General features: G+C 39.3%; 2 protein-coding genes across 4 annotated transcripts; one reads left to right on the top strand and one right to left on the bottom strand.

Annotated features, from left to right (window-relative positions):
- Positions 1-4,733: 4,733 nt before the first annotated feature.
- On the bottom strand, positions 4,734-8,693 carry LOC121374109 (actin-5). The gene is made up of 2 exons (XM_041501044.1): positions 8,454-8,693; positions 4,734-6,082 (listed from the first exon to the last, which is right to left on the bottom strand). The coding sequence occupies exons 1-2, from the start codon at positions 8,577-8,579 to the stop codon at positions 5,078-5,080; spliced, it is 1,131 nt and encodes a 376-aa protein (XP_041356978.1). The 5' UTR covers positions 8,580-8,693; the 3' UTR covers positions 4,734-5,077.
- Positions 8,694-8,944: 251 nt separating this feature from the next.
- On the top strand, positions 8,945-25,269 carry LOC121374108 (actin, cytoplasmic-like). Of its 3 annotated transcripts, none has more exons than XM_041501043.1 (2): positions 8,945-9,140; positions 24,065-25,269. In XM_041501043.1, exon 2 carries the CDS (start codon positions 24,071-24,073, stop codon positions 25,067-25,069), a length of 999 nt encoding a protein of 332 aa, XP_041356977.1. In that variant the 5' UTR covers positions 8,945-9,140; positions 24,065-24,070; the 3' UTR covers positions 25,070-25,269. The 3 variants fall into 3 exon arrangements, with proteins under 3 accessions (XP_041356977.1, XP_041356975.1, XP_041356974.1); XM_041501041.1 differs by lacking the exon at positions 8,945-9,140 and adding an exon at positions 15,378-15,446; XM_041501040.1 differs by lacking the exon at positions 8,945-9,140 and adding an exon at positions 19,001-19,274.
- Positions 25,270-26,097: the final 828 nt, after the last annotated feature.

Genomic DNA, 26,097 nt, shown 5'->3' with positions numbered 1-26,097 from the left:
ACTTGCTGCTAATCGAAAAGAGTAGCCCATGAAGTGGCGACAGCGGGTTTCCTCTCTCAATATCTGTATGGTCCTTAACCAAATATTATGTCCGACGCCATATAATCGTAACTAAAATGTGTTGAGTGCGTCGTTAAATAAAGCATTTCCTTCCTGTTCTTTAATACTCATTAGTTCTAACCCTTGGAAAAATGCGTAGTTATTCGTTTGCAACCCTATATGATAGTAATGCAAATAAAACGTTGTTATCGAAATTCTTGCATTTTAGTGCCACACGTCAAAATTTGGGCACAAATCAGCATGCACACACACACACACACACACACACACACACACACACACACACACACACCAATGTACGCGAATGTGTAAGCACTGTATGCGTATAAAATCTTTGTATTTAAAGGAAAATTACTTTTCCTATTTAATTTCTCATCAAATATTCTCACACATCGCAAATTATATATCAAATGTTATTAGATACAGAGAGTATCGCACATGATATATCAAATATCATTAGATATAAAGAGTATCGCAAATTATATATCTGGCCAACACCGAAAAACACAGAAGAAAAACTTTATGGAAAGGAAGGAAGGAAATGTTTTATTTACGGTTATATGGCGTCAGACATATGATTATAAGGACCACACAGATATTGAAAGAGGAAACCCGCTGTCGCCACTTCATGGGCTACTCTTTTCGATTAGCAGCAAAGGATCTTTTATATGCACCATCCCACAGACAGGATAGTACATACCACGGCCTTTGTTACACCATTTGTGGAGCACTGGCTGGAACGAGAAATAGCCAAATGGGTCCACCGATGGGGATCGATCCAAGACAGACCGCGCATCAAGCGAACGCTTTACCACTGGGCTCCGTGTCACTGTGAGATTCATCCTGGCAGCAAACATCTCCTTGTGAAGAAGAATGAATGAATGAATGAATGAAGGTTTAACGACACCCCAGCACAAAAAATCCATCCGCTATTGGGTGTCAAATTATGGTAATGCAAACAAATAAGGTGATGATCAACATCAATATATAAATTCAATATTTAAATAAAAACAGTGTAAAGAACTGTGCAAAAATACAAATATCACAGATAGATACTGACTTTTACTCAAAATTTCAATTTGTGCTGTATTGGCCATTCTCAAAGAGAAAAAGTAAAGTTTGTTTTATTTAACGACGCCGCTAGAGCACATTGATTTTTTATCTTATCATCGGCTATTGGACGTCAAACATATGGTCATTCTGACACTGTTTTTAGAGGAAACCCGCTGTCGCCACATAGGCTACTCTTTTTACGACAGGCAACGAGGGATCTTTTATTTGCGCTTCCCACAGGCAGGATAGCACAAACCATGGCCTTTGTTGAACCAGTTATGGATCACTGGTCAGTGCAAGTGGTTTACACCTACCCATTGAGCCTTGCGGAGCACTCACTCAGGGTTTGGAGTCGGTATCTTGATTAAAAATCCCATGCCTCGACTGGGATCCGAACCCAGTACCTACCAGCCTGTAGACCGATGGCCTGCCACGACGCCACCGAGGCCGGTCTCTCAAAGAGAATGTTACACCCCTGCATCAAGGTGAGGTTACAGCACACGCAGGGGTGTGAAAAAGAAGAATAAGATAGTATATCATATATCATTAGATATAGCGAAATCTCCTTTAAAACATTACTGTTATTACGTAGTTGTGGTTTACTTTTATTATGATGCAGCATAACTGAGATGGCGTTGTTGAAACAATTAAAACCTACTCAAGCGTGGGTGTAGTGTACATTGCAGTCATTCCAAACGTGACCTTTCTGACCTCACTTTTTGTACAGGCCGGTAATATTTAACGCGCAAATAAAGTCTGTGTCTCTAGTAACACGTAGGGGCGGGACGTAGTCCAGTGGTAAAGCGCTCGTTTGATGCGCGGTAAGTTTGGAATCGATCCCCGTCGGTGGGCCCATTGGGCTATTTCTCGTTCCAGCCAGTGCACCACGACTTGAATACCAAGGCCGTGGTATGTACTGTTTTGTCTATGGGATGGTGTATATAAAAATCTCTTGCTACTAATGGTAAAATGTGGCGGGTTTCCTCTCTAAGACTATATATGTCAAAATTAGCAAATGTTTGACATCCAATAGCCGATGATTAATAAATCAATATGCTCTAGTGGTGTAGTTAAACAAAACAAACTCATTCTAGCAACACATAGATATAACATTACCAGTATCTTGTTCAGCATGTATGTGTCCTTAACGCTGAGGAACACCGACCAGCCATCGGGTTTAAGGCTGGTAGGTACTGGGTTCGATTCCCGATACCGGCTCCCACATGGACGAGACCCAGGTCAGTAGATCAATGGTTAGTTGAAACATCCCACTAACCACACCTGTTTGCCCCACCTTTGTCATTTGTCTGTAACAAAACTCATAGACAGTGTAAGTGCTAACCCCCACCCCCCACCCCAAATACACACGCACACACACACACACACACACACACACACCTAAAATCACGGCTCCAATGTGACCTACTAAAATAACATTACATCCGTATTGCAGCTAGCATCGGTTAACATACAGAATTCCGTGTTTAGCAAGAACTAACGGCTTAACTTCACAACTGACCGTTTTAGACACGCACACACTTTTGTGTAGTATATTTGTGTTTTTTTCTGTAAAAATATGCAATGACTGAAACCAAAACCCTCATCCATTGTGTGAGGGGGCGAGATGTAGCCCATTGGTAAAGCGCTCGCTTGATGCGCGGTCGGTTTGGGATCGATCCCCGTCAGTGGGCCCATTGGTCTATTTCCAGCTCCAGCCAGTGCACCACGACTGGTACATCAAAGGCTGTGGTATGTGATATCCTGTCTATGGGGTGGTGCATATAAAAGATCTCTTGCTGCTAATCAAAAAGAGTAGCCCATGAGGTGGCGACAGCGGGTTTCCTCCCTCAATATCTGTGTGGTCCATAACCATATGTCCGACGCCATATAACTGTAAATAAAATGTACTGAGTGCGTCGTTAAATAAGGAAATGTGAGGAAGCGAACAGTATTACGAATATTCAGTCACACATGAGTGACATCCAATCACATGTTGTACTTTATACAGACATAACAAAGCTGACCGTCACCGAACTTTGGCCTACAATACCAAGTTTCCCCTAATTTCTTTCTCTAGTCGATAACTCAAGTTGTACCATTTTTATTAGCTTCGTTATGTTATGTCTGTAGTGACTGTGACATCAGACGATGTTCCAATGTGGACAATATTTGCAAAAACCTACTTGCATTTTTTGGTCTTAAAATGGTTAATTCAAAACACTGGCCGTTTCCAAATGGGACCGAAGAATGGGGAATTGAAAAATTAGAGGCAATTTGATGTTCTGGGAAGTGTAACTGTTATATTTATGTGTGCAGTTCAACAATTATTGCTGTAAATGGATGTTTGAAAAATGAGAAAACCTTCCCGAAAAATTTAGCAAAGATCAGTCATGCGCATAACTGACCTACTAGCATGCATAGGATTCATTTCATAGTGACCAAATAACACATAGCAACGCCAAGTTATGATGCTAGCAACGGGTGTGTTATCAAGCAGTGACATAACAACACTGAATTATCATGCATGGTTTACATGATAAAGTTGTTTTTCGTAAAAGCTTACGGGTATATGTTAGGCATTAATTTCATAGAACATGAAGCATTCGGCATCACCGACTAAATATTATATGTGTCAACTGGAAGTGATGCGGCAGTGTTTCATCAGTTTGGTGAACACTGCGACTTATGACAGCTCGACAGGACATGCTAAATGTTTTGTACACCACGGGCCTTCTTCGCTGAACTCTCGCAACCTTACGGTCTCATAGTTCAATTAAAAAGAAAGAAAAAGAGTTCATGTGTTTAACGACACCACTAGAGCATATTCATTAATTAATCACTGCCTTTTGCTATGTCAAACTTTGTCAATTCTGACTGAGGAAACCCGCTACATTTTCCCATTATTAGCAAGGATCTTTTTTATGCACTTTCCCATGGACATGGAAGTATATACTATGGCCTTTGACCAGTTATGGTGCACGTTACTAAATGCAATCAGTTGAATGAATCCACCGAGGTAGTTCGATCCTCCGACGCAGGTTCAACCGACAGCTAAATCCGGCCCCAGTAATGCAACAAGACTCGCATTACTTGAGCTTTGTGAATTAGGCCCCTAGTGTCGTCACTTCTTAGTTCTTTTGTGTGACATTTCAGTTTGTTTTACACAGTCTAAAAGGAAGCCCGCTACATTTGTCAATTAGCAACAGATATTTTACATGCACTATTCCACATACCACGGCCACTGAAAAACAGTCGATCAGACAATGAGGAGGAAGTGTGATCCTGTGACCAAATCGACCGAGCTAGATCCGGCCTTATATCCTGGTTGCATGCAGTCACTTTTTGAATGTTGTTCTACTGCATTGTGAAGAGACGACCTTTAACGATGGTTTAGTCGTTCAGATCTGTAAAACACATGCTTCAGTTAACCCCACTCATCCCCCACCCCTGTCGATTTATGGATGATTATCACTGGGTAGAAAGCATATATACATATACATTCACATACACACGCACACGCGTGCCCCACCCCCCACTTTTAGCACCTTCCTACGCCACTTGTTATTCAACATGCTCAGGAGTTTCTACCATTCAGATAATTAAAAACAATGCTTTAAAACTATTTTCTTATTTTTTATTTTTGTAAGAAAACATTATGCAACTTTTCAAAGAAGTTCTTTTTCTTTTCTAATAACGAAAGCATTTATCTTTCATTAAACTGTTACAAAATATACCATTAATCAAGTTTCAAAGGCTGAATAATATAAAAAGTAATAATATATAAATCAACAAAATCGTTCATCTTCTCAGGCAAGGAATGATTGCTGGGGAGTGAAATAGAAACAGTGATGTACGTATCAAAGTCAGTGTTTAAGTCTTGTACAGAGACGATACACAGGCATAATACTAGTGTCCCTTCAGATCGAGGCAGATCATTTAGTCCATAATAGTAGTTACTGAACGTTTAGAAGCACTTTCTGTGTACAATGGCCGGACCAGATTCATCATATTCTTGTTTGCTGATCCACATCTGCTGGAAGGTAGATAGAGAAGCCAAAATGGAACCACCGATCCAGACGGAATACTTTCTCTCGGGAGGTGCAATGATCTTGATTTTCATTGTGGCAGGAGCAAGATTGGAAATTTCCTTCTGCATCCTGTCAGCAATACCCGGGAACATCGTAGAGCCACCAGAGAGGACAGTGTTGGCATACAAGTCTTTACGGATATCAACATCGCACTTCATGATGGAGTTGTAGGTAGTTTCGTGAGTACCAGCAGATTCCATTCCAAGGAACGATGGCTGGAACGTGGCTTCTGGACACCTAAACCTCTCATTACCAATGGTAATTACTTGTCCATCGGGCAACTCGTAGCTCTTTTCCAAGGTAGAGGATGAAGCTGCAGTAGCCATCTCTTGTTCAAAGTCTAATGCCACATAGCACAATTTTTCTTTAATGTCTCTCACAATTTCCCTCTCTGCTGTGGTGGTGAAGGAATAACCACGCTCTGTGAGGATCTTCATCAGATAATCAGTAAGATCACGACCGGCAAGATCGAGCCTCATGATGGCGTGAGGAAGAGCATAACCCTCGTAGATTGGTACAGTGTGTGTGACTCCATCACCGGAATCCAGGACGATGCCAGTTGTACGACCGGAAGCGTACAGAGACAACACAGCCTGGATGGCAACATACATAGCTGGAGAGTTGAAGGTCTCAAACATGATCTGTGTCATCTTTTCTCGGTTGGCCTTGGGGTTGAGGGGAGCCTCTGTCAAGAGAACTGGATGTTCCTCGGGAGCCACACGAAGCTCGTTGTAGAAGGTGTGATGCCAGATCTTCTCCATGTCATCCCAGTTGGTGACGATTCCGTGCTCGATGGGATACTTCAGTGTGAGGATTCCTCTCTTGGACTGAGCTTCATCTCCAACATAGCTGTCTTTCTGGCCCATGCCAACCATCACACCCTGGAAAATAAAGAAACAATTTATAGATGGGCTGTTGGTTTATAACTATTTTTATTAAAAATGTACTACTTATTCCCAATTGCAACAAAATGAGAAATAAATGTGCATCTTCTGATAGTAATGTGAGAAAACACAACTACCATTCTGTTTTACAAACAAGCATTATGGAGTACTGTTAAAGCAATACATGTCTCCTACAGAACTGTTTGTATCTCCTAAATTCAAGGGCCACACTTCTGTGAAAAGAGGGTAAATCACATAAAAAGTTAAAACTTGATCAGTAACAGTATATGATAATCATACACAACATTTCATATCAATATCTTAAGGCAAAACAAGTGGAAATTTTTTTCACATCTCCTATGTTCAAGGGCCATAACTCAATCAAAAATCGCCATGAAAGTAAAACTTGATCTAACAGTATACGATAAAGCTATACACATAATTTCAGGTCAATATCTCAGGGCCTTCTGAAAAGTGGAAAACATTTTCACTTCTCCGATGTTCAAGGACCACAACTCCCATCAAAAATGCGTGAATCGCCATGGAAGTCAAACTTAATCTGTAACAGCACATGATAAATCTACATACAAAATTTCAGATCAATGTCAAGGCTTTCTTGGGGGGGGGGGGGGGGGGGGGGGGATCCGGAAAACTACATGTAGGATATAGCCAGAGTACTGTTAAGAGATCGAGACTGACATTTGGACGTCTAGCTCTATTACAGTCACAGTACTCGGGCTGCATGTGTGACAGACGGACGAACAGGACGGAGATGAAACCTATAGGCCCTCCGGTTGGACCGGAAGGGGACTAATTGTATACAACGCCCCAATCCCTCTTTGAATCATTTTAGTAATGACCCCATATCTGCCCTCGAGTGGATCTAAACGGTCGTAAAATATTTTCTGGTACCGGCCTGCGCTTGTTTTATCTCTCTATTAATCAGAAGAGCTAGGCCTACTGTCGTGTTGTAATATTAAGGTCCACGCAACCAGCTACGTGTACTTCGTTAAGAGACATTCTGAGAATACTGCTAAAGCAATACATGTCCCCTACCGGGACCCAACATATTTTTCTATTAATCAGAAGAGCTAGGCCTACTGTCGTGTTGTAATATTAAGGTCCACGCAACCAACTACGTGTACTTCGTTAAGAGACATTCTGAGAATACTGCTAAAGCAATACATGTCCCCTACCGGTACCAACAATTTTCATAAGTTCAAGTACCACAACTGACAAATGGGTAAATCGCCACAAGAGCACATGAAATCAATAATCGGCTATTGGATCTAAAACAAAAGAGAAGGTAATTCTGACGGTGGAAACCAGCTATATTTTTCCATAATAGCAGCAAGCAATCTTTTATATGCACCATCCCAGACAGGTTAGCACATAAGCTGTAGTGCACGGACTGAAAGTGAAACGAAAATTAGCTCAATGTACTCGACGACGGAGATCGATCCTAGACCTACTGCGCATCAGGCCAGCGCTTTACCACTGCGGAGAGGAAAAAAAAGAAGTCCGGAAAACATTTTCCGTATGTCCTAAATTCAAGGTTCATAACTGTGGAAAGTATGTAAATCGCCACAAGTCAAACCTGATCAGTAACGGTACATGATACACAAATTTTCAGCTCAATATATTGAGACTTGCAAAAATGTCCGGAAACCTTTGTGGGACTGACTGACGGGACAGAGGGCAGACAAAACCTATAGTCCCCTCCGGTTGGATCGGTGGTGGACTAATAATACGGTCTCAAACTAGCACACATGCGATGGGTGTGCAGCGGCGGTTCCACGATTTTGTAGGGACAATTTTAAAAAGGACAATATGACTATTCTAAAACAGACAATATGACTATTCTAAAACGGACAATTGGAGTTTGTCGAGGGTGCCCTCTGGATTTACAAACGCAGATCGGTTGGAGAAAATAAATGACCGATTGTTGATTAAACATCAAGGCAGCTTCACCTTTAACACACCTAGTTTCATCAGAAATTTGTAAGTACCCCCCACCCCCCACCCCCATTAATAACATAACCTTTCGATTTTATAACAAAAAGTGTCAGTTTTAACAAAATCAATATTTTGCTTTCTAACGTAAATAAATGTTAAGTATACAGTAGTGTTAACAGAATTGAGATTTTAAAATCGAACTGCAAGTTTATTCGAAGATAATTGCTTTGATAGAAAATTGGTATAGCTATATTTAATTATACGTGTTAATTAGGCCTACAAAGTACTAAACATGTAAAGTACTTTGAAGTTTTCTTACTTTATTACAATTTGGTTTCAATTCATATACATTTTAATATCATACTTTTTGATAACTTAACCCCACCCAAAAAACAGATCCCCAATAACTTACTTGATGTCTTGGGCGCCCAACAATGGACGGGAAAACAGCCCGGGGGGCATCGTCGCCAGCAAACCCAGCTTTGCACATTCCAGATCCGTTGTCGATGACAAGAGCTGCAACATCTTCATCTGCCATTTTGTTAATTTAGCGAAGAAATCTGACGTTGAAATAAAACTGAATCTGTACGATCCTTTCCGTTCACTTCCCAGCAAGCAATCTGGTCTTCGATCTGACACCGGCCGGTAAAAATACTCTCACCTGAGCACACGCTGCTATGACTAAGCTAAATAATGCGTTCATGTAAATCCATATATGGAGATGTGGGATGGCCTAAGTTACTCCTTTTCTGGGAAATCGGGCCGGCTTACGCTGAACATGACTATTTATGGTCAAACCGTACAAGGCGATCGCGCTCGTTTTATCTGCAGCCATCGTCGGCTGGTTGTCCTGCTATCATTTTGGAGAACAAGAGCTATTCATCTGTGACTATAGAGTGTGGTATAACGGGAACGAAATATGACGTTTCGTGTTGAGACAACTCAAAGCCGCCTATGGTAGTGTCAAGCACATTGGCTGGAAACTATGCAGGACAGATATTAACTGTGTCGAGTGAAGATTCGGTGGAGGGGAGGGGAGGGGACGGACTCCATCGAACTCCCCGGCCTATATAATTTAAAAAGAAATTCGAATGAGCAGGTGTGTATGTGTGTGGGGGGTCGACCCCTTAACCCCACCCCGAACACGCGCCTGGATGTAGTGGATAAGCCACCTGTTTTAAGGCTATGTCGTACCACGCTACCACTCCCACCCTGACTAAATCTGAACAGCTCAGCACAGGGGTACGGGCTCCCATTTTTGTAGGTGGTTGGGGCAAGCTGGCTTTTGCCCGAATTAAAAAAAAACCCCACGAATCTGGATAACAACATTTATTCATAGAAGTATTACAACCAAACAACTATATGGTTGCAAACGAATCACTACGCATTTTCATATGGATTACAACTAATTTTGAGGGTGGATTGATGGATTAATACGTGGTAAAAAGGTCTGAGGTTAGCACATTTTGCCCGAATATTTGTATTATTTTTGCCCGATTTTGAGGTTTTGCTCCATCACTGGGGGGGGGGGCAGTTGCTCCCGCCCCTGTCTCGTACTCTCCATCACTGGGGGGGGCAGTTGCTCCCGCCCCTGTCTCGTACGCTCCATCACTGGGGGGGGGGCAGTTGCTCCCGCCCCTGTCTCGTACGCTCCATCACTGGGGGGGGCAGTTGCTCCCGCCCCTGTCTCGTACGCTCCATCACTGGGGGGGGGCAGTTGCTCCCGCCCCTGTCTCGTACGCTCCATCACTGGGGGGGGGGAGTTGCTCCCGCCCCTGTCTCGTACGCTTATGCAGCTCAATGAAGGTGTGAAGTCACTAGGCCTACACTGACTCGTTTTTCACACTTAGTTTGCACAGCCCAGGGCAGCGTGCTTGTACGTGATGTATATCGTACGTTTTACTCTTATAAATGCAAACACATTGTGCATTGTAAATTAAATATCACATTCATTATATTTTGCTAGTACCCACCCCCACTCCCTTACTCACTCGGTTTTTACCGCCCTAAATAAGTGATTTTTACATCTGTGACATGTGAGAAGAGAAACTGAGCTGTTCGGTCATATTAAGTTAAACGTCTTTAACATACAAACGTACTATAACGTATTTGGGGCGGACATAGCTCGGTGGTACAGCGCTCGCCTGATGCGCAATCAGTCTAGGATCGAGATCGATTCCCGTCGGTGGGACCATTGGGCTATTTCTCGTTCCAGACAGTGAACCACAACTGTTGTAACAAATGCCGTGGTATGTACTGTCTTGTCTGGGATGGTGCATATAAAAGATCCCTTGCTGCTAGTCGAAAAGAGTAGCCTATAAAGGGACGACAGCGGGTTTCCTCTCTCAATAAATGTGGTTCTTAACCATATGTCCGACGCCATATAACCGTAAATAAAAATGCGTTGAGTGTGTCGTTAAATAAAACATTTTCATCGTTCCTTCCTTTCTTCACTTACACACAAACAGGCCCCGCCCCAATAATCCATGAGCGTTAGATTTCAACCAGGAAATAAATTTATAGTACGTAGCTGATTTTTTTTCCCCATGATATTTTCAGAATATAATCAGGAAGAACATATTAAAAGTCCTTTCGGTTCCCTAGTGTGCTTTCCTCACAACAGACGTACATGTATATGAACTTTTTATTTGTTTTCAAGCGACTTTTCTCCCCATAAAATAAACCCTATTGTGTCTATGAGCAGTGGCGTAGCCAGGGGGACCATGCCCCCCCCCCCCCCCCCCAATCCTGGGAAATGTTTACCTTTTCGTTTATTAATAACATTCAAAAGGTTCCTGTGTCATATTCCACTACACAGGTGCCCCCCCCCCCCCTCCCCCAATACAAAATCCTGCCTACGCCACTGTCTATGAGCTTGAAACTTGACAAGACAAGACTATTTACACTCGGTCCGTTGCACAACGGCATATGAGGTTAACATGGGTTGTGATAATCTCACCACATAACATAGCTATTTATTATCTATAATGCAGTCTGTGGGAAAGTGAATTTAAAAGATTACTTTCTGCTAGTGGAAAACATAATATAACGGGTTTCCTTTAAAATATGTGATATTATTTTCAAATATTTGACATCCAATAGCCGATCGATGCGTAACAAAGCAATGTGTCAGTAAACTCCGCGAATGATGTCGAAAATACGCCCGTGTCAGGGCAGTAGCCCATTGCGGACCAGTGAACTAGTTCGCGAACGTTATGGTTGCATTGCACCAAATAAAAAAGTTCCATGTCAAAGTTAAAATATTTACGGAGTAAAAACAGCCGCGGCTCTGATTGGTAGTAATATGTGACATTGATTATTTGTGCAAATACTAAATCCATTGTCAATAATTAAATACACTTCTATTTGTTATGCAGTATAAACCAAGGGTTGAAACGAGTGCAGGGTATCCCAAAAATGGAACTGTAGTTTTCAGCAAAAATGATGGTTGCTAATAAAAACATTACTTGAAAATCTTAAATGGTTTGTGACACCCCCCTCATCCCCACCCACCCCACACACACTATTTTCTTGCAGGTAGATTAAATGTGACGTGCCACACTTTTTATTGGTGTACTGCCTGGGAGTATTAATACGCTACTTATATCGGTTTTATTTTATTTTTAAATGTTAACATTATCGGTAATAAAAAATGATTTACTGTGTTGGAACCTCGACGTCGCTGGTGTTAGTTGGTGCGGGGCGTGGCTACGATCTCAAAACAATGCAAGTATGTCACGACATCGAGGGCGTGCGTGTGTGTCGCTTCTCGCTGCAGGAATTTTTCCTCGTCAGACAACTGGATGTTTCGTTGTCCTTGAGCAATAATATCTTTACCGTACTAGGGTATGTCGTTGGTTTACTCTTTATGGTCCTCGAACCAACGTAGTCTTGAAAGCTTCTTTTTTTTTTCGTGCTTAGGCCTATATCTAATTACGGTTCAAGCACACTGTCCTGGGCACACACCTATACTATCTGGGCTGTCTGTCCAGAACAGAGGGTTAGTGGTTAGTGAAAGAAAAGTCGGTGTAGTGGCTTTAGAATGACCCAGTAGGTCGTTAAAGTCGCTCTGGGTGGGAGACGGTACCGGAATACTATCATTAAAAAGACCCGTTGTTTTCGATATTCTATTTTAATAATCATTATTTCTATTTGCCATCACAATCCAAATTTTGTTGTGAAAGGCCTGAATAATATATATATAGGATAGTTCATGTTTTTTGTCAAATATGATTTACATGTATATCTCATTGAGTGAAGTTTGCAATCATATCTCACGAATCGCGCATACACGAAGAGTGTGATATGATTGCAAACTTCACGAGATGAGATATAAATCATATTTGACAAAAACGTGAAATTTTCTATTTATTATATAACTTTTGGCAGTGAAATCATGAAATTTTCACTCTAAAATGTGTTATCGTCACTGAGTGACTAATAACACTTTTATGTCACTGATATTTTAAGATATTTCACTAAATGTTACATAATAAAACAAAATATATGTAGTAGTATTACCATCAGGGTTTCTGCAAGAGAGTAAAACGGGTATGGCGCAATACCCATTTTTTTCAGATTTAATTTTTAACGTTTTGAAGTGGCGACAGCGGGTTTCCTCTCTCAATCTCTATGTGGTCCTTAACCATATGTCCGACGCCATATAACTGTAAATAAAATGTGTTGAGTACGTCGTTAAATAAAACATTTCCTTCTTTTGGCAGAAACACTGACCATATATAATCATAGGCGCCCCTGATAATTACTGTGGTGTTTTCGCAGTTCATTAGAAGATGCACGTTGTATAACTAATGTAAAAATCTATGAACTGTGATTGAGCGATACACAATCAGGAGTGCAGAAAGTACTCGCCAAATGCGAGTAAAAATATTGATGGGCGAGTTAAAAAATGCAACGACGAGCGATCCGTCTTTTTCTGACTGACTAAATTTATTTATTTATTCTTATTTTATTTTTTACATTGAATCCGCGACTCCGCATCAGTCATGCCAATATATCTATAAAGGTGCAAAAATGACTCGAAGACAAAATTCGCTGATTCAGCTCGCGCAAATCACAGATTTCAAGATCGACGCTACGACATGATTAGGCAAGTCCCGTATGTGGTTGTGCTTTCTGCTAGCTCTTAAGCACATTATTTCTGTGGGTGGGTGTAATTATCGGCATGCTTCTACCAGAGACCTGCTCAAGTACGCCTATCACAGACACAGCCTCGGACTTAACCAAATAATTTTGCTAAAATAGATGCTGGATAACTAAATTACGTACGTCAAATTGAAAATTACCAATAGAAACTGACAGATGGTTGAACGTTCCTAGAGAAAATAGAACATGCAAACTTTGTAATTGATATTGGAGATGAATACCATTATTTATTCAATTGTTAAAATGATAATATTGAAAACAGAAGAAAATATATAAAACAATATTACAGAATTAATCCTAACGTTTATAAAATGAAATGTATGCTAGCTATATTTTTAAAAGATGATCTAATCTTGTGGACTGACGTTTCTCCGCACATTTTAGCTATTTTGATTGCATATCTTGTGTTCTATGTTAACTATAGATACCTCTATGTTGACATCTGCTCTTGTCATGTATGTTAATTATGTATTTGAATTGTCCTCTTGTTACACATTGTAATGTATCCGAGTGTTGTTTAATAAATCTTGAAATCAAAACATGGAAGTTGTTTTTGTTATGGATATGTATATTTGAGATCTATAAGTGATGTCATGTTTCTTCCTGTAGTGATTAATACTACCTTCTTTCAACGTATATTTTTTTAATTGTTGTCATAACTCTCTACATATCCGTCTAGCTCTTGAATGACAGAGTACTCGGGCTAACCTCATTAACGCTAATTAAAACGTATTTAAAATAAGATAGCCGTACCTCATTAACACTGATTAAAACACCATTAAAATATGCCGGTTAAGACGCAGTTTGATGGGGTGTGTTTCAACAGACATTCCTTTCTCTTGTTCTCAAAGTGACGTACGTGTGTGGTATTCATTCACTGAACCTTGAGCCCAGTGGTAAAGCGCTCGCTTGATGCGCAGTCGGTTTGGGTACATCAAAGGCCGTGGTATGTGCTATCATGTCAACGGGATGCTGCATATAAAATATCCCTTGCTGCTTAATGAAAAGAGTAGCTCATGAAATGGCGACAGCGGGTTTTCTCCCTAACTATATGTGTGGTCCTTAACCATATGTCCGACGGCATATAACCGTAAACAAAATGTGTTCAATGCGTCATTAAATAAAACATTTCCTTCCTTCCTTCCGTGACTGATTTGCTTATATCCAGTCACGGTTCAAGCACGTTATCCTGGACACACGCCTCGACTGTGTGGGCTATCAGTGTAGATCAGTAGATAAACGGTTCAAGCATGTTGTCCTGGACACACGCCTCGACTGTGTGGGCTATCAGTGTAGATCAGTAGATAAACGGTTCAAGCACGTTGTCCTGGATACACGCCTCGACTGGGCTATCAGTGTAGATCAGTAGATAAACGGCTAGTTGTTAATGCAATATAATTCGGTGTAGTCATCTCTCACCTCCCTAGTGAGTCGGAGCCGGTATCGGGATTCGAACCCAGTACATACCAGCCTTAAACCCGATGGCTGGTCGGTGTTCCGCCGCGTTAAGTACACGTGCAAGTTGAAGAAGATACTGGTGATGTTATCTCTGTGTGTTACTAGAGACACAGACTTGTTCGTTAAACATTTACTTACCTGCACACAACGTAAACACCTGAGGGATTGAGGTCAGAGAGGTCAGAATGTCTGCAATGTACACTACACCCACGCTGGAGTAGGTTTTAATTGTTTTAAGGATGAGGTCAGGAGTTTCGGTGTGCTGTAAAACGATGTAGGTTTAATGTCATATAATGAATGTAGATCATAACTTCTGAATAATATTTAAAGGACAACACACTATAGCTAATAGCTACAGTTAATATAATTTACTATATATAATAGAATATTTTGTTAGAAACTAAATATTAAAATTATTTGTAGTAAAAACATATTAAACTAATTCTAAAGGGTAATTCAACAATTTCATAAGTACACACCGCTTACGCATTGCAATGAACCCCTCCATTAAACAAGTACACATCAGGCATAATGTATGTGCCGGACCCTCTTTTCGCAGTTACTACTTTTTCTTTATTTGTAGTTCATATAAATAATATTACCCATAAAATATTCTAGTTCATTATGGAAACGCTTTCCTTTCAAAACTTCCCAATTCTGATTTTCGTACAAATAAAAGTTATGACTTTCAATCATTACCTATGTATTTCAGGTATTTTTGAAAAAAGAAGAAATTCAAATATAATGTTTACACCAACTTGAAACATGTATGCAGGATCTGGTAAGATTCATATATATACACTCGAAATATTATTGTTTTGTTTATTTGTTTATTTATCATTATTTCATTATTACATGTATTGTTATTATTAAAAAATTTTTATCTTCTACTTTTCTCCCAACGATAACGTGCTTTAAATTTCGTATTCAGTAAACTATTGTGATACCAATTCTCATTTTCTCGTAGCCCAATAACTAATGTACCAAAGTGAAATAACTTTAAAATGTAACGTCAGTTATTCATATAAAAGCTGTTGTAATTTACTTTATCGAATAACTTGAATTGAAGTCCACGTTGCAGTGTTTAGAAAAGCCCGACAGTTCGTGTTAGGACGGTGTGGGACAGACGTGTGGTCAAACGGACATAGTGTAGCAAAGTTTTAATTCAGCTATATGGAGGTGCAGTATTAATAAAAACTCTAAACTGTGAAGGTACATCCCACGGGCATTCGGGTCCTGGTTGGAGTGTATGGGTGTCAAGTACCACTCGATGGAACGAATCATACCCTATGTTCTGGTATATAGTCAATATATACCAATACACAGGCATGGGCGTAGGAAGATGTCAAAACGTGGGGGCACAAACACATATATAAATATAAATACATGTAACATATATATATAAACCATCGCTGCTGTTACATAAGTGTGTGGGGGGGGGGGGCACATGTCCCTCTCGCGACCACCCCCACCCCCACCTCCGCGTCCTACTGCCGTTGTGTTTCAGAATGTTCCATGTTCTTTGTATTATTCATATATAAAGAAATAAAGAATTGACTCGGTCCGTGGAGTGGCACTAACTAAAAACCCATTAACTCCAACCAGGACCCAAACGCCCGTGGTACATCCCTTTATCCGGATGACGGATGAAGTCAAACGAAAACATCAGGAAATGACTCATTACTCAAATCTTTGTCTGCTTGTAACCAACTTTGATGACGTCACTGTATTGATCATCAATTATTCTCCTATCCAGCCTGTCGATATTTTCTTTTTGACAAGAACACATCGAATATCTACCACCTGCTTGCTAGCTCTACACTATCGTAGCTTACATTTGACACCAGTATCATCATCCTGGCATTAAAATTAAACAAGAAGTGATATTTTGTTTAACATGATGGGGGTTACGTAATTTTACTTAATTTGTAGTAGCCTTACACACCTCCCAATTGAGACGTTAAAACTCGCTCTGAGTTGGAGCCGGTATTATTATTATTATTTTATTTTATTTAAATTATTATTATTATTTTATTTATTTTCAATATCCACAATGTAACCAGACATGTTAATTCGTAACTACTAATAACTGTACTGTGATACAGTATTAGCTCGTCGTTATCTTTTGGCTGCACCCCCCCCCCCCCATATATATATATATATATATATATATATATATATATATATATATATATATATATATACATATACATATATATATATTGGAGCAATTAACTAGTGCCAGGAAGTCGATATTCGTAATTGGTAAATACCCAGTTGTTTCACTACGTAGAATTAATTTTAGGACCATTTAAACACGCTAATCTACTTCCCGGATTATAACCTTCAGCAACTAGGAAATTCACATCGAATACCTGTCTAATTGTGTGTACCCCTCTCACCACCGTGGTCTCCCCCACCCCCGAACACCCCACTGTTTGATGTTTTATCATCGTTAGTAGCTGATTACTCTCCACACGTTTTGTTTTTCTTCTTCCTTGATTCCTTTCTCAAAATAAACATCTTTTGGTGTTTTAATTGATCTAAAGTACTGGAAATTAATAACGTAACAGCCCCAGGGACTGGTAAAGTATGTAAGAACTAAACTTAGGAATGGATTATGCAGTACCCAGTTAATTAACGTCTTATTACAATGAATAAAGATCTAAACCCATCAGTGATATAGTTAGCAGAACGCTGAGATATGTAGGCCCGTAGGAATCCGCGACCCCTTATTCATGGACGAACATGTACGTTTTGTTTTGTCCTACTCTATATAAATGATGATGAACTTTCTGCCTTTTGTCACCCCACCCCACTCCATCCCCACCCCCACCCCCGCCAAGAAATTGTGACCCCACATGTGTGTGATACTGATAAGCTATGAAACGTAAACCTTTTCCTTGATTCCCATCTAAAAAGAAACTTTTTTTTCTTTTTTTTTTAAATTATTTTAAGTAGCTCCCGGAAATAATGAATGACTTGATAGGTTTAAAAAATATTGAACTGAACCAACTAATGTAAGAACTAAATTTCTGAGTAAATTATGTGACAGGGATAAGTGATCGGTGAGTCAGACAACTTGGTGTTTTAGGTGTTTAAGCAATGTAGTTTACTTTCTGCTATAGTTTGTTTTTAAGACCACAAGAGTTACTTCCCATAATTTGACGCTTAGAGGACGCTAACATTGTATACTAGTACCCATTTGTAGTTGATCATTATTTTTGTGGTTTATGTTAAATGTTATCGGACCCTGTCTTCACCAACCAATAATTGTAGTCGCCGTTATTGTCATATTGTCATTATTGTAGGTTATTAGGAGAGGGCCTCGTAAGTTGGATAACTTGTACCCAATCCATTTGTACCTTATATGCAAATAAAATATGTTGCATTTACCAAGTTGCATTTTGTGGCACTCATATCTAAGCAAACATGCCTTTGACAACCATAAGCGTACGAGTCAGGAGACGATGGGGATGGGTGGGGGAGGGGGCAACTGCCAACCCTGGTACTGGAGCAAAATCTCAAATTCTGGCAAAACGTTTAGATATTCGGGCTAATGTGAGTCCTTTTAACCATTTATTTTCATCATTCTACCCGTAAAATTACATGTAATCCATGTAAAAATGCGTAGCAATTCGGACAAAAACGAGCCTGCCGCTCTATAAACATGTTGACCACTAGAAATAGAGATGAAAACCAAAAAAAACCCCCCAAAACCCCCCACCTCTATCTTGAGCTTTTATAAACAGGTCCGGGCACCCAATAATGTAGGCCCCTAAGTAAAATAAATAAATAAATAAATAACAGGCGCGCGTACACAGGGGGGGTTTTGTGAGTCAAAACACCTCCCTATTCAATAATTTTGTTTCATGTTTGTTTTTTCATAGTGAACATGTGTCTACCCCACCCCACCGCCCCCCATAAACGTCTCTCTTCACATCAGTGGCGGATCCAGAAAATCCATTTAGCGGGGTCCCCAATGACATGAGGTGAAATGCCAAGGAAACTTTGAGGGAGGTTTGGAGGGAGATCGTAAAAGAATGAAAATTAATATATAATAAAATATATAACTGTCACAAATTTAGCGGGCGGGCCCCTACCCCCCCCCCCTCCCTAAATCCGCCTCTGCACACACACCTCCCCCTGTACATGTACATCCACCATAATTAACTTAATGATTAATGCCTTATAACCTCCGGAGAGGCGAAATACTTCAGATACTGAGATGGTACCTTTAAAATATGTGACGTCATTTAACGCTTTTGCCTATGTACTGACGTCATATTTAGAATTAACAAGACTATTGGTTCTAATTAGCCAATCATTTAATTGGTTACTGATTTTGTGACAATTCTCATTGAGAAAATAGCTAAACTTTTTCTTCCCGTTATGTTGGTTTTCGTAACGAATATTAGGCGTGTTAGTTGTATGACAAGATGTTATTTCTAGGTTAAAATGGTACATTTAGATAAAAATGTTTGGTCCACGGGAAAATGTTCAAGCTCTTGTTGTCGATAATGGATCTGGAATGGTCAAAGCCGGGTTTGCTGGTGAGGAGTCTCCTCGTGTTGTTTTCCCGTCCATTGTCGGACGTGTCCGACACAAAGTAAGTGTGTATGTCTGTCTGTCTGTTGATCTGTCTGTGTGATGTCTGTCACACTGTCCGTCCTTCCATCTGTTGCCTTATGACACCTTTATTCCATATCACATTGGCAATCTTTTAGAATAAGAATAAGAATAAGAATAATTTATTTGCATAACACCCGAATATGGGCAGAGCAAAAATAACAATATGAACAAACATCTGAATCAACAAATACATATGTAATTTAAGTCTTATTACTAGTGATATTAATATTTAGGTAAAAGCAAATATTGTCAGAAGTGTAGAGCCATAACAAACCATCAACTATGGCGTTCGTGAATTATTTTTCACGAATCCACACACCCTCGTACATTCTCCATTAGTTTATACAGACGTGAAATGCAAACAATTTGAAATTACTTCCAACTCATATGCTTTCACGCAACTTAAAGCATCTCGTTACAAAATTGCAAATGATAGGGCATTATTCCGGAATATTGTTGCGTGTAAGAAATAAGACTTTTTCATTATTAGTCAAAAAAGAAAAATGTGATTCTTGTTTTATTATTTTATGATATAAATAATTTCTAAAAGCATTATATATAGGGCACTTCATAATGAAATGATATTCGTCTTCAACTTCTAGGGGACAATATCTCTCATTCGCAGGGACAGGTGGTTTCTTGTATCTTCCCTTTTCAATCATAAGTGAATGTGAACTTAAACGAAGCCTACTAAAAGCTTTTCTGCTTTCATAGTCTTTGGTATGTAATAAATAGGACTCAACTGAACTCGAAATTTGTTTGAATGACATATATGTGCGCATTACCACATTTGTTACAATTTTTGTTTGATGTTAGCTGTGTCGTAATATACTGCAAAAAGTACTGCTCGCATTTAATTACGATTTCACCTAAAGTGCATGCAATCGGTAATTCTGGAGTTGAAGATAGATGCGTAGGAATTCCAATTAGGTTTGCAGCATTAATAAGTTTAGCTACCCACGACGGTTTGTTGTTCTGAGCTGACTTTGAGCTATCAATAAACGCAGCAGTTAACAGTGGGTTGTTTGAAGTCTGGATATGTAATACATATTTAAAGGCATTAATAATTATATCATACGTCAGTGGCAATCTTCCTAATTCTGCTAATGCTGCAGCATTACTGGTATATTTATTGACCCCCAAAATCCATTTACAGAATTTTATGTGTACTTTTTCTACATCAAGAGTAAAATAATTTGTGTTACAAACTTGTGGTCCCCAAATTTCACTCCCATATAACAACACTGGTTTAATTAATGTATTGAATAGTTTAATGCAAATATTGATAGGTGGATTGTGTTTGAGAATTGATTTTAATAAGTGATTTAAAGATTTAAGTCCTTTGTTTTTTTAAACACTTTACACCAATGTTGAATTTACCATGGCTGTCTATAGTGATACCCAAATATGTGTAGTCATTAGATATGTTAATTTTGGAGGACCCTATGGTAAAGTTAAGATGATCTGTGTTCATTTTACGCTTATTGAAGACAATAATGTTAGATTTTTCAACATTAATGGGAAGATCATTACATATAGCATATTGATTGACAGCATTCAGCGTATTTTGGAGCCCTGATGCTGAAGGGGACAGAAGCACCAAATCATCTGCGAATAAGAGATGGTTGATTTTCAAATTATTCACATCAATAGGTTCACATTGTGCATCAAAATACTTAACAATATCATCTATAAAGATATTAAAAAGCAAAGGGGATAAATTATAACCCTGTCGTACACCACGGCTGGGATGGAACATGGGTGATGTACCTGCTGACTTTTAATTTGATATGAGTCACCTATATACATAGAGTGAATTAATTTTACAAAGTTACCAGTGATGCCACTTTTCACTAATTTCATTAATAGTTTTTCTCTATTAATCATATCAAAAGCTTTTTTAAAGTCTATGAAAGCTGCATATACAGGTTGGTTAACAGAGATATATTTTTGTACTATGGATTGCAGAATGAACAAATTGTCAGTAGTTCTGTGGTTCTCACGAAAACCACTTTGATTCATACTAAGTATATTGTTTTGTTCCAAATAATTTTTGAGGCTTCTTGCCAAAATATTTGTAAATAGTTTTCCAACACATGAACTAATTGCAATTCCTCTGTAATTGTTAGGGTCTGTTTTGGTTCCCTTTTTATGTAGCATTTTTAAGATTGATTCATTCCACTTTTCTGGGAATGACGAATTTTGTAATACCAAGTTAAATAATTTAACAAAGTAGTCTATCATAGGCCACATAATTGATTTTAGTAATTCATTGGCAATACAATCTTTTCCACTGGACTTGCCATTCTTTAATAATTTAGTGCTCACCATAATCTCAGTAGCTGATATAGGCATGTTTAGAGACGGGTTAGGAATGTTCCATTTAGGCGGCATTTTAATGTGGCCTTCATTTGAATAATCTGAAGTGAGTTTCTTAAAATGTTCGTAACAACTATCTGGATCAGGTAGAATGTCTGTATTATTATCTGATACTTGCAGTTGTTTTATTACATACCAACATTTTTGTTGATCAACATTTTTGTTGATCACCATTTATATGATTTTCAATTTGTGATATTATATTTTGTTTATATTGACGAGCTTTATATTTACATAGGCGTTTATATGCTTTTTTTGCGGAGTAAAACCTTTCAAGAAATATTCTGTTATTGGGATATTCTTGCATGTTTTTACAAGCAGTAAGTGCAGAAAATTTGTATGCTTTGCATGCCTGATCAAACCATTTCCGCTTACGTTTAGGTTTATTTGAAGATTTAACAAAAGTCATGTCGGTATGCTTTAATTTGTCAAATAGCCTATTAGGCTATAGGCCTTGGAGAACATAAAAGTTTAATTTAAAAAGATAGACTAACATTTCCACAAACATTGTCACAACAATCCCATAAATGTCGTCAACATTAACATTTCCATTTAATTATTATTTATAAATTATACCCTTTTCATCAAAACCATTTTACCCTCACACCCATCCTACCCCCTCGTTTGGCTGTTTTGGAATTATCAAAAATGTTCTCGTATGTGCAATTTGTGAAAACATTGGTCAGTGTTTCTGCGAGAATGAAATTTTTGGGTATGGCGCTATGGAATTGAATACAACCGCAGTATATGGGGGGGGGGGGGGGGGGGGGGGGGGGCTCCCCCAGAAAGAAAATGGATTAGAGTTAAGAAAATCATACGGTATTCATAAGAGTAATTAATTTTGTCAAAAAGTTAACTTAAAAAAAAATATGAATAAACATTTGGGTATGGCGCCATACCCATTTTACCCTCTGACAGAAACCCTGTTGGTCAATATATAAATAAAAACAGGCCGCAATAAAGATACAAATGTGGCTCGTTCCTATGGCCCAAAAGACCCGCATTACTCCCCTATGGTCAAGAATGTAGACCTGCTCACAGGGTTTGAAATTATAATTTATCACAATAAGTTCCATATTTGATTATTATTTTGTCAATGTGTCTCTACTATAGTCCTTCCCAGAGGGAACGCCGTTTTTCTTACTATGGTATTTACTAGAAGTTATTTATTTCTGAGCCGATTGTTTTCAAAATTGCAAACAAAAATAGTGTGGGTTTATTGTTGTTGGTTATTCCAAAACATTTTAATTTATTTTTCTTCTTACTTTAAATCAAACTAAATTATTTACAAAAAAAAACAAAACCCACCTGTTCATGGAGGCATGGATGGATTACAGCCGTGTCTGGTGATTCGGCGCACTTTGTATTTTGCTCAAGTACGCTTATGGTTATCATCTAGTATGTGGAATATGTGTCATTGCAATGGAATGAATGAATGAATGAAAGAAAGTTTAACGACACCCCAGCACAAAGTTTTTCCTAGATTTCTGTCAGGACGAAATGTGAGTAAAATCTAACGAAAAATAAAGGTAGGAGAAAAAATTTTGGTAGTTGTTAACATTTTGGTTCGGACAGTTACAGTAGGAAGTTGTCATGTTGTCGGTGTTTTTAGCGAATTAAAGCTTAGTTCATTTTTCAATGGTCAATCAAGTATCAACATATTTATGGTCACGGGTACAATTAAAAATTATTAGAATTGTCAATAATTATGTCATAAATATGAAGAAAAAAAATAATTCACGTGTTTTCGTGTGTATAAATGTGAAGTAGTTCAGCCTTATTGATAAAACCAGTCTAAAAAAAACACCTTTCCCGCATTTTGTAAGTTATAGTAAACGGTATAATTCTTTTTTCGGTTATTTTTATTTAAACTGAAAAGAAAACCCCCCAGAAAAATCCAAACTAATTGAAATTTTAATACCTAAACAAAATAAAAGCGAAATAAGATCCACGTGTGTGCATAATCCACCCAAGAAGAAAAAAAATCTGTGTAGGGATCTTAGCCATGCATGACAATGAACATGCATCTGCAGTAATGACAAACTGTGCAAGAAAACAATTTGGAAACTGACCATGAGATGTGTCATGTGTGATAGTTTGTGTGATTATGTTTATTTACTACAGACATAAAACAAATTGTAGTGTATTTAAGATTATGCACTGCTTCGTTGGTGAGAGACACATTTTATTAAGTATTTCACAGTGTTCACGGAGAAAATGTTTTTTTGAATGCTTAGGTGCGCCGATACACCGGACAGCACTGTAATAAATAAATAAATAAATAATAAAACTCGAGAAATATGATTTGCAGACATATAGTAAGTACAGTATTTTAGTTGATCTTCCTGACTTGAATACTAGTAAGGTATACATGTTTGACTTTTCTAGGGTGTGATGGTTGGCATAGACAAACGTACAGCCTTTGTCGGAGATGAAGCTCAGTCGAGAAGAGGAATCCTCACACTGAAGTATCCCATCGAACACGGGATTATCACCAACTGGGAAGACATGGAGAAGATCTGGCATCACACCTTCTACAACGAGCTTCGTGTTGATCCCGGGGAACATCCAGTTCTCTTGACAGAGGCTCCCCTCAACCCTAAAATCAACAGGGAGAAAATGACGCAGATCATGTTTGAAACCTTCAACACTCCGTCTATGTATGTTTCCGTTGAGGCCGTGTTGTCCCTGTACACTTCCGGTCGTACCACTGGAATCGTCCTGAACTCCGGCGATGGAGTCACGCACACTGTACCAGTGTACGAGGGTTATGCTGTTCCTCACGCCATCATGAGAGTCGATCTTGCGGGTCGTGATCTTACAGAGTACTTGTCGACACTCCTTACGGAGCGTGGCTATTCCTTCAACACCACAGCTGAGAGAGAAATTGTGAGAGACATAAAAGAGAAACTGTGCTACGTTGCCGAGGACTTTGAGCAGGAGATGCAGACTGCAGCGACAACTAACACGGTAGAAAAAAGCTATCAAATGCCGGACGGCCAGGTGATAGTGGTTGGCAACCAGAGGTTCCGGTGTCCGGAGGCCATATTCAAACCGCACCTCGTCGGCATGGAGTCTGCCGGGATGCACAAGAGGACCTACGTGTCCATCATGAAATGCGACGTCGACATCCGTAAGGACTTGTACGCCAACATCGTGCTGTCGGGTGGATCCACCATGTTCCCGGGAATTGCCGATAGAATGCAGAAGGAAATCGCAAACCTCGCTCCTAAATCCATTCAAGTAAAAATAATTGCACTCGAAGATAGGAGATTTTCGGTGTGGATTGGTGGTTCCATTTTGGCCTTCTTGTCCTCCTTCCAGAAGATGTGGATCACCAAATTCGAATATGAAGAATCTGGTCCGGGCGTAGTGCACAGAAAGTGTTTCTAACCACGTAATGACAACGTTAATTGTGACTGCGAACCGATTTGATTTCTACTCGAGCTGTTGACAATTCCTTGGCGTTTGTATCAAGTGTTTCTAGAAATACTGTTGACAATTCCTTGGCGTTTGTAGCAAATGTTTCTAAATATACTGTTGACAATTCCTTGGCGTTTGTATCAGTCTTTCTAAATATAATGTTAACAATTCCTTGTATTTTGTACAATTTCTTGCCATTTCGACTTGTACAGATATATGATTTTGATATCGGAACACGGTTTTGTCGTTCAGATTCATTATGTTGGAGTTCTCTTATAACATTAAACCAAAATGTCTCCTACTTCTACAAATGCTACAAGAAAAAAAAAATTGATACAGGCGCGTGTGCAGGGGAAGGGTTTCGTTTCGAGGGTCGAAACCTACCTGTTCAAGCAAATGTTCTTCTTTATTTTCAATATATTTCCAACGGAGCATGACACGACCCCCCCCCCCCCCCCCCCCCCCCCCCCCCCCCCCCCCCCCCACCACCACCACCACCCAAACTTCGTTCGCCACAGTCAAGACTCCCTTCGCCCGCTAAAATTCCTGCTTTCGCGTCTGTGATATTCCTATGCAAAACGCATTCAACCAGAAACTGGTTTCCAATACGAGTGTCTGGTTACTTCTTGTGGCGAGGCGGGGCGGGACTATTTCCAGTGGTAATGCGTTCGCTTGATGCGCGGTCCGTCTGGGATCGATCCCCGTCGGTGGGCCCATTGGGCTATGTCTCGTTCCACGACTGGTATTTCAAAGGCCGTGGTATTAAAGTGTGCTTTGTTTAACGACACCACTAAAGCACATTGATTAATAATTGATCATCGGCTATTGGATGTGTGCTGTCCTGTCTGTGGGATGGTGCATATAAAAGATCCCTTGCTACTAATGTCAAAATGTAGCAGGTTTCCTAAGACTATATGTCAAAATTACCAAATGTTTGACATCCAATAGCCGATTAATAAATCAATGTGCTCTATTCACTGGTGTAGGAATAATAGTGT

Source organism: Gigantopelta aegis, chromosome 6 (genome assembly GCF_016097555.1).
Source record: "Gigantopelta aegis isolate Gae_Host chromosome 6, Gae_host_genome, whole genome shotgun sequence".
Lineage (NCBI taxonomy): Eukaryota > Metazoa > Mollusca > Gastropoda > Neomphalida > Peltospiridae > Gigantopelta > Gigantopelta aegis.
Note: the sequence above shows the minus strand (reverse complement) of the source record. Positions and strands in the feature narration are given on the sequence as shown.

Bases quoted from the DNA above. Each gene is read 5' to 3' on its own strand.
- LOC121374108 (XM_041501040.1), top strand. From the start codon at position 19,143: ATGTTTGGTCCACGGGAAAATGTTCAAGCTCTTGTTGTCGATAATGGA. The intron at 19,275-24,064 runs GTAAGTGTGTAT...TGACTTTTCTAG, and splicing joins TCGGACGTGTCCGACACAAA to GGTGTGATGGTTGGCATAGA.
- LOC121374109 (XM_041501044.1), bottom strand. From the start codon at position 8,579: ATGGCAGATGAAGATGTTGCAGCTCTTGTCATCGACAACGGATCTGGA. The intron at 6,083-8,453 runs GTAAGTTATTGG...TTTATTTTCCAG, and splicing joins TTGGGCGCCCAAGACATCAA to GGTGTGATGGTTGGCATGGG.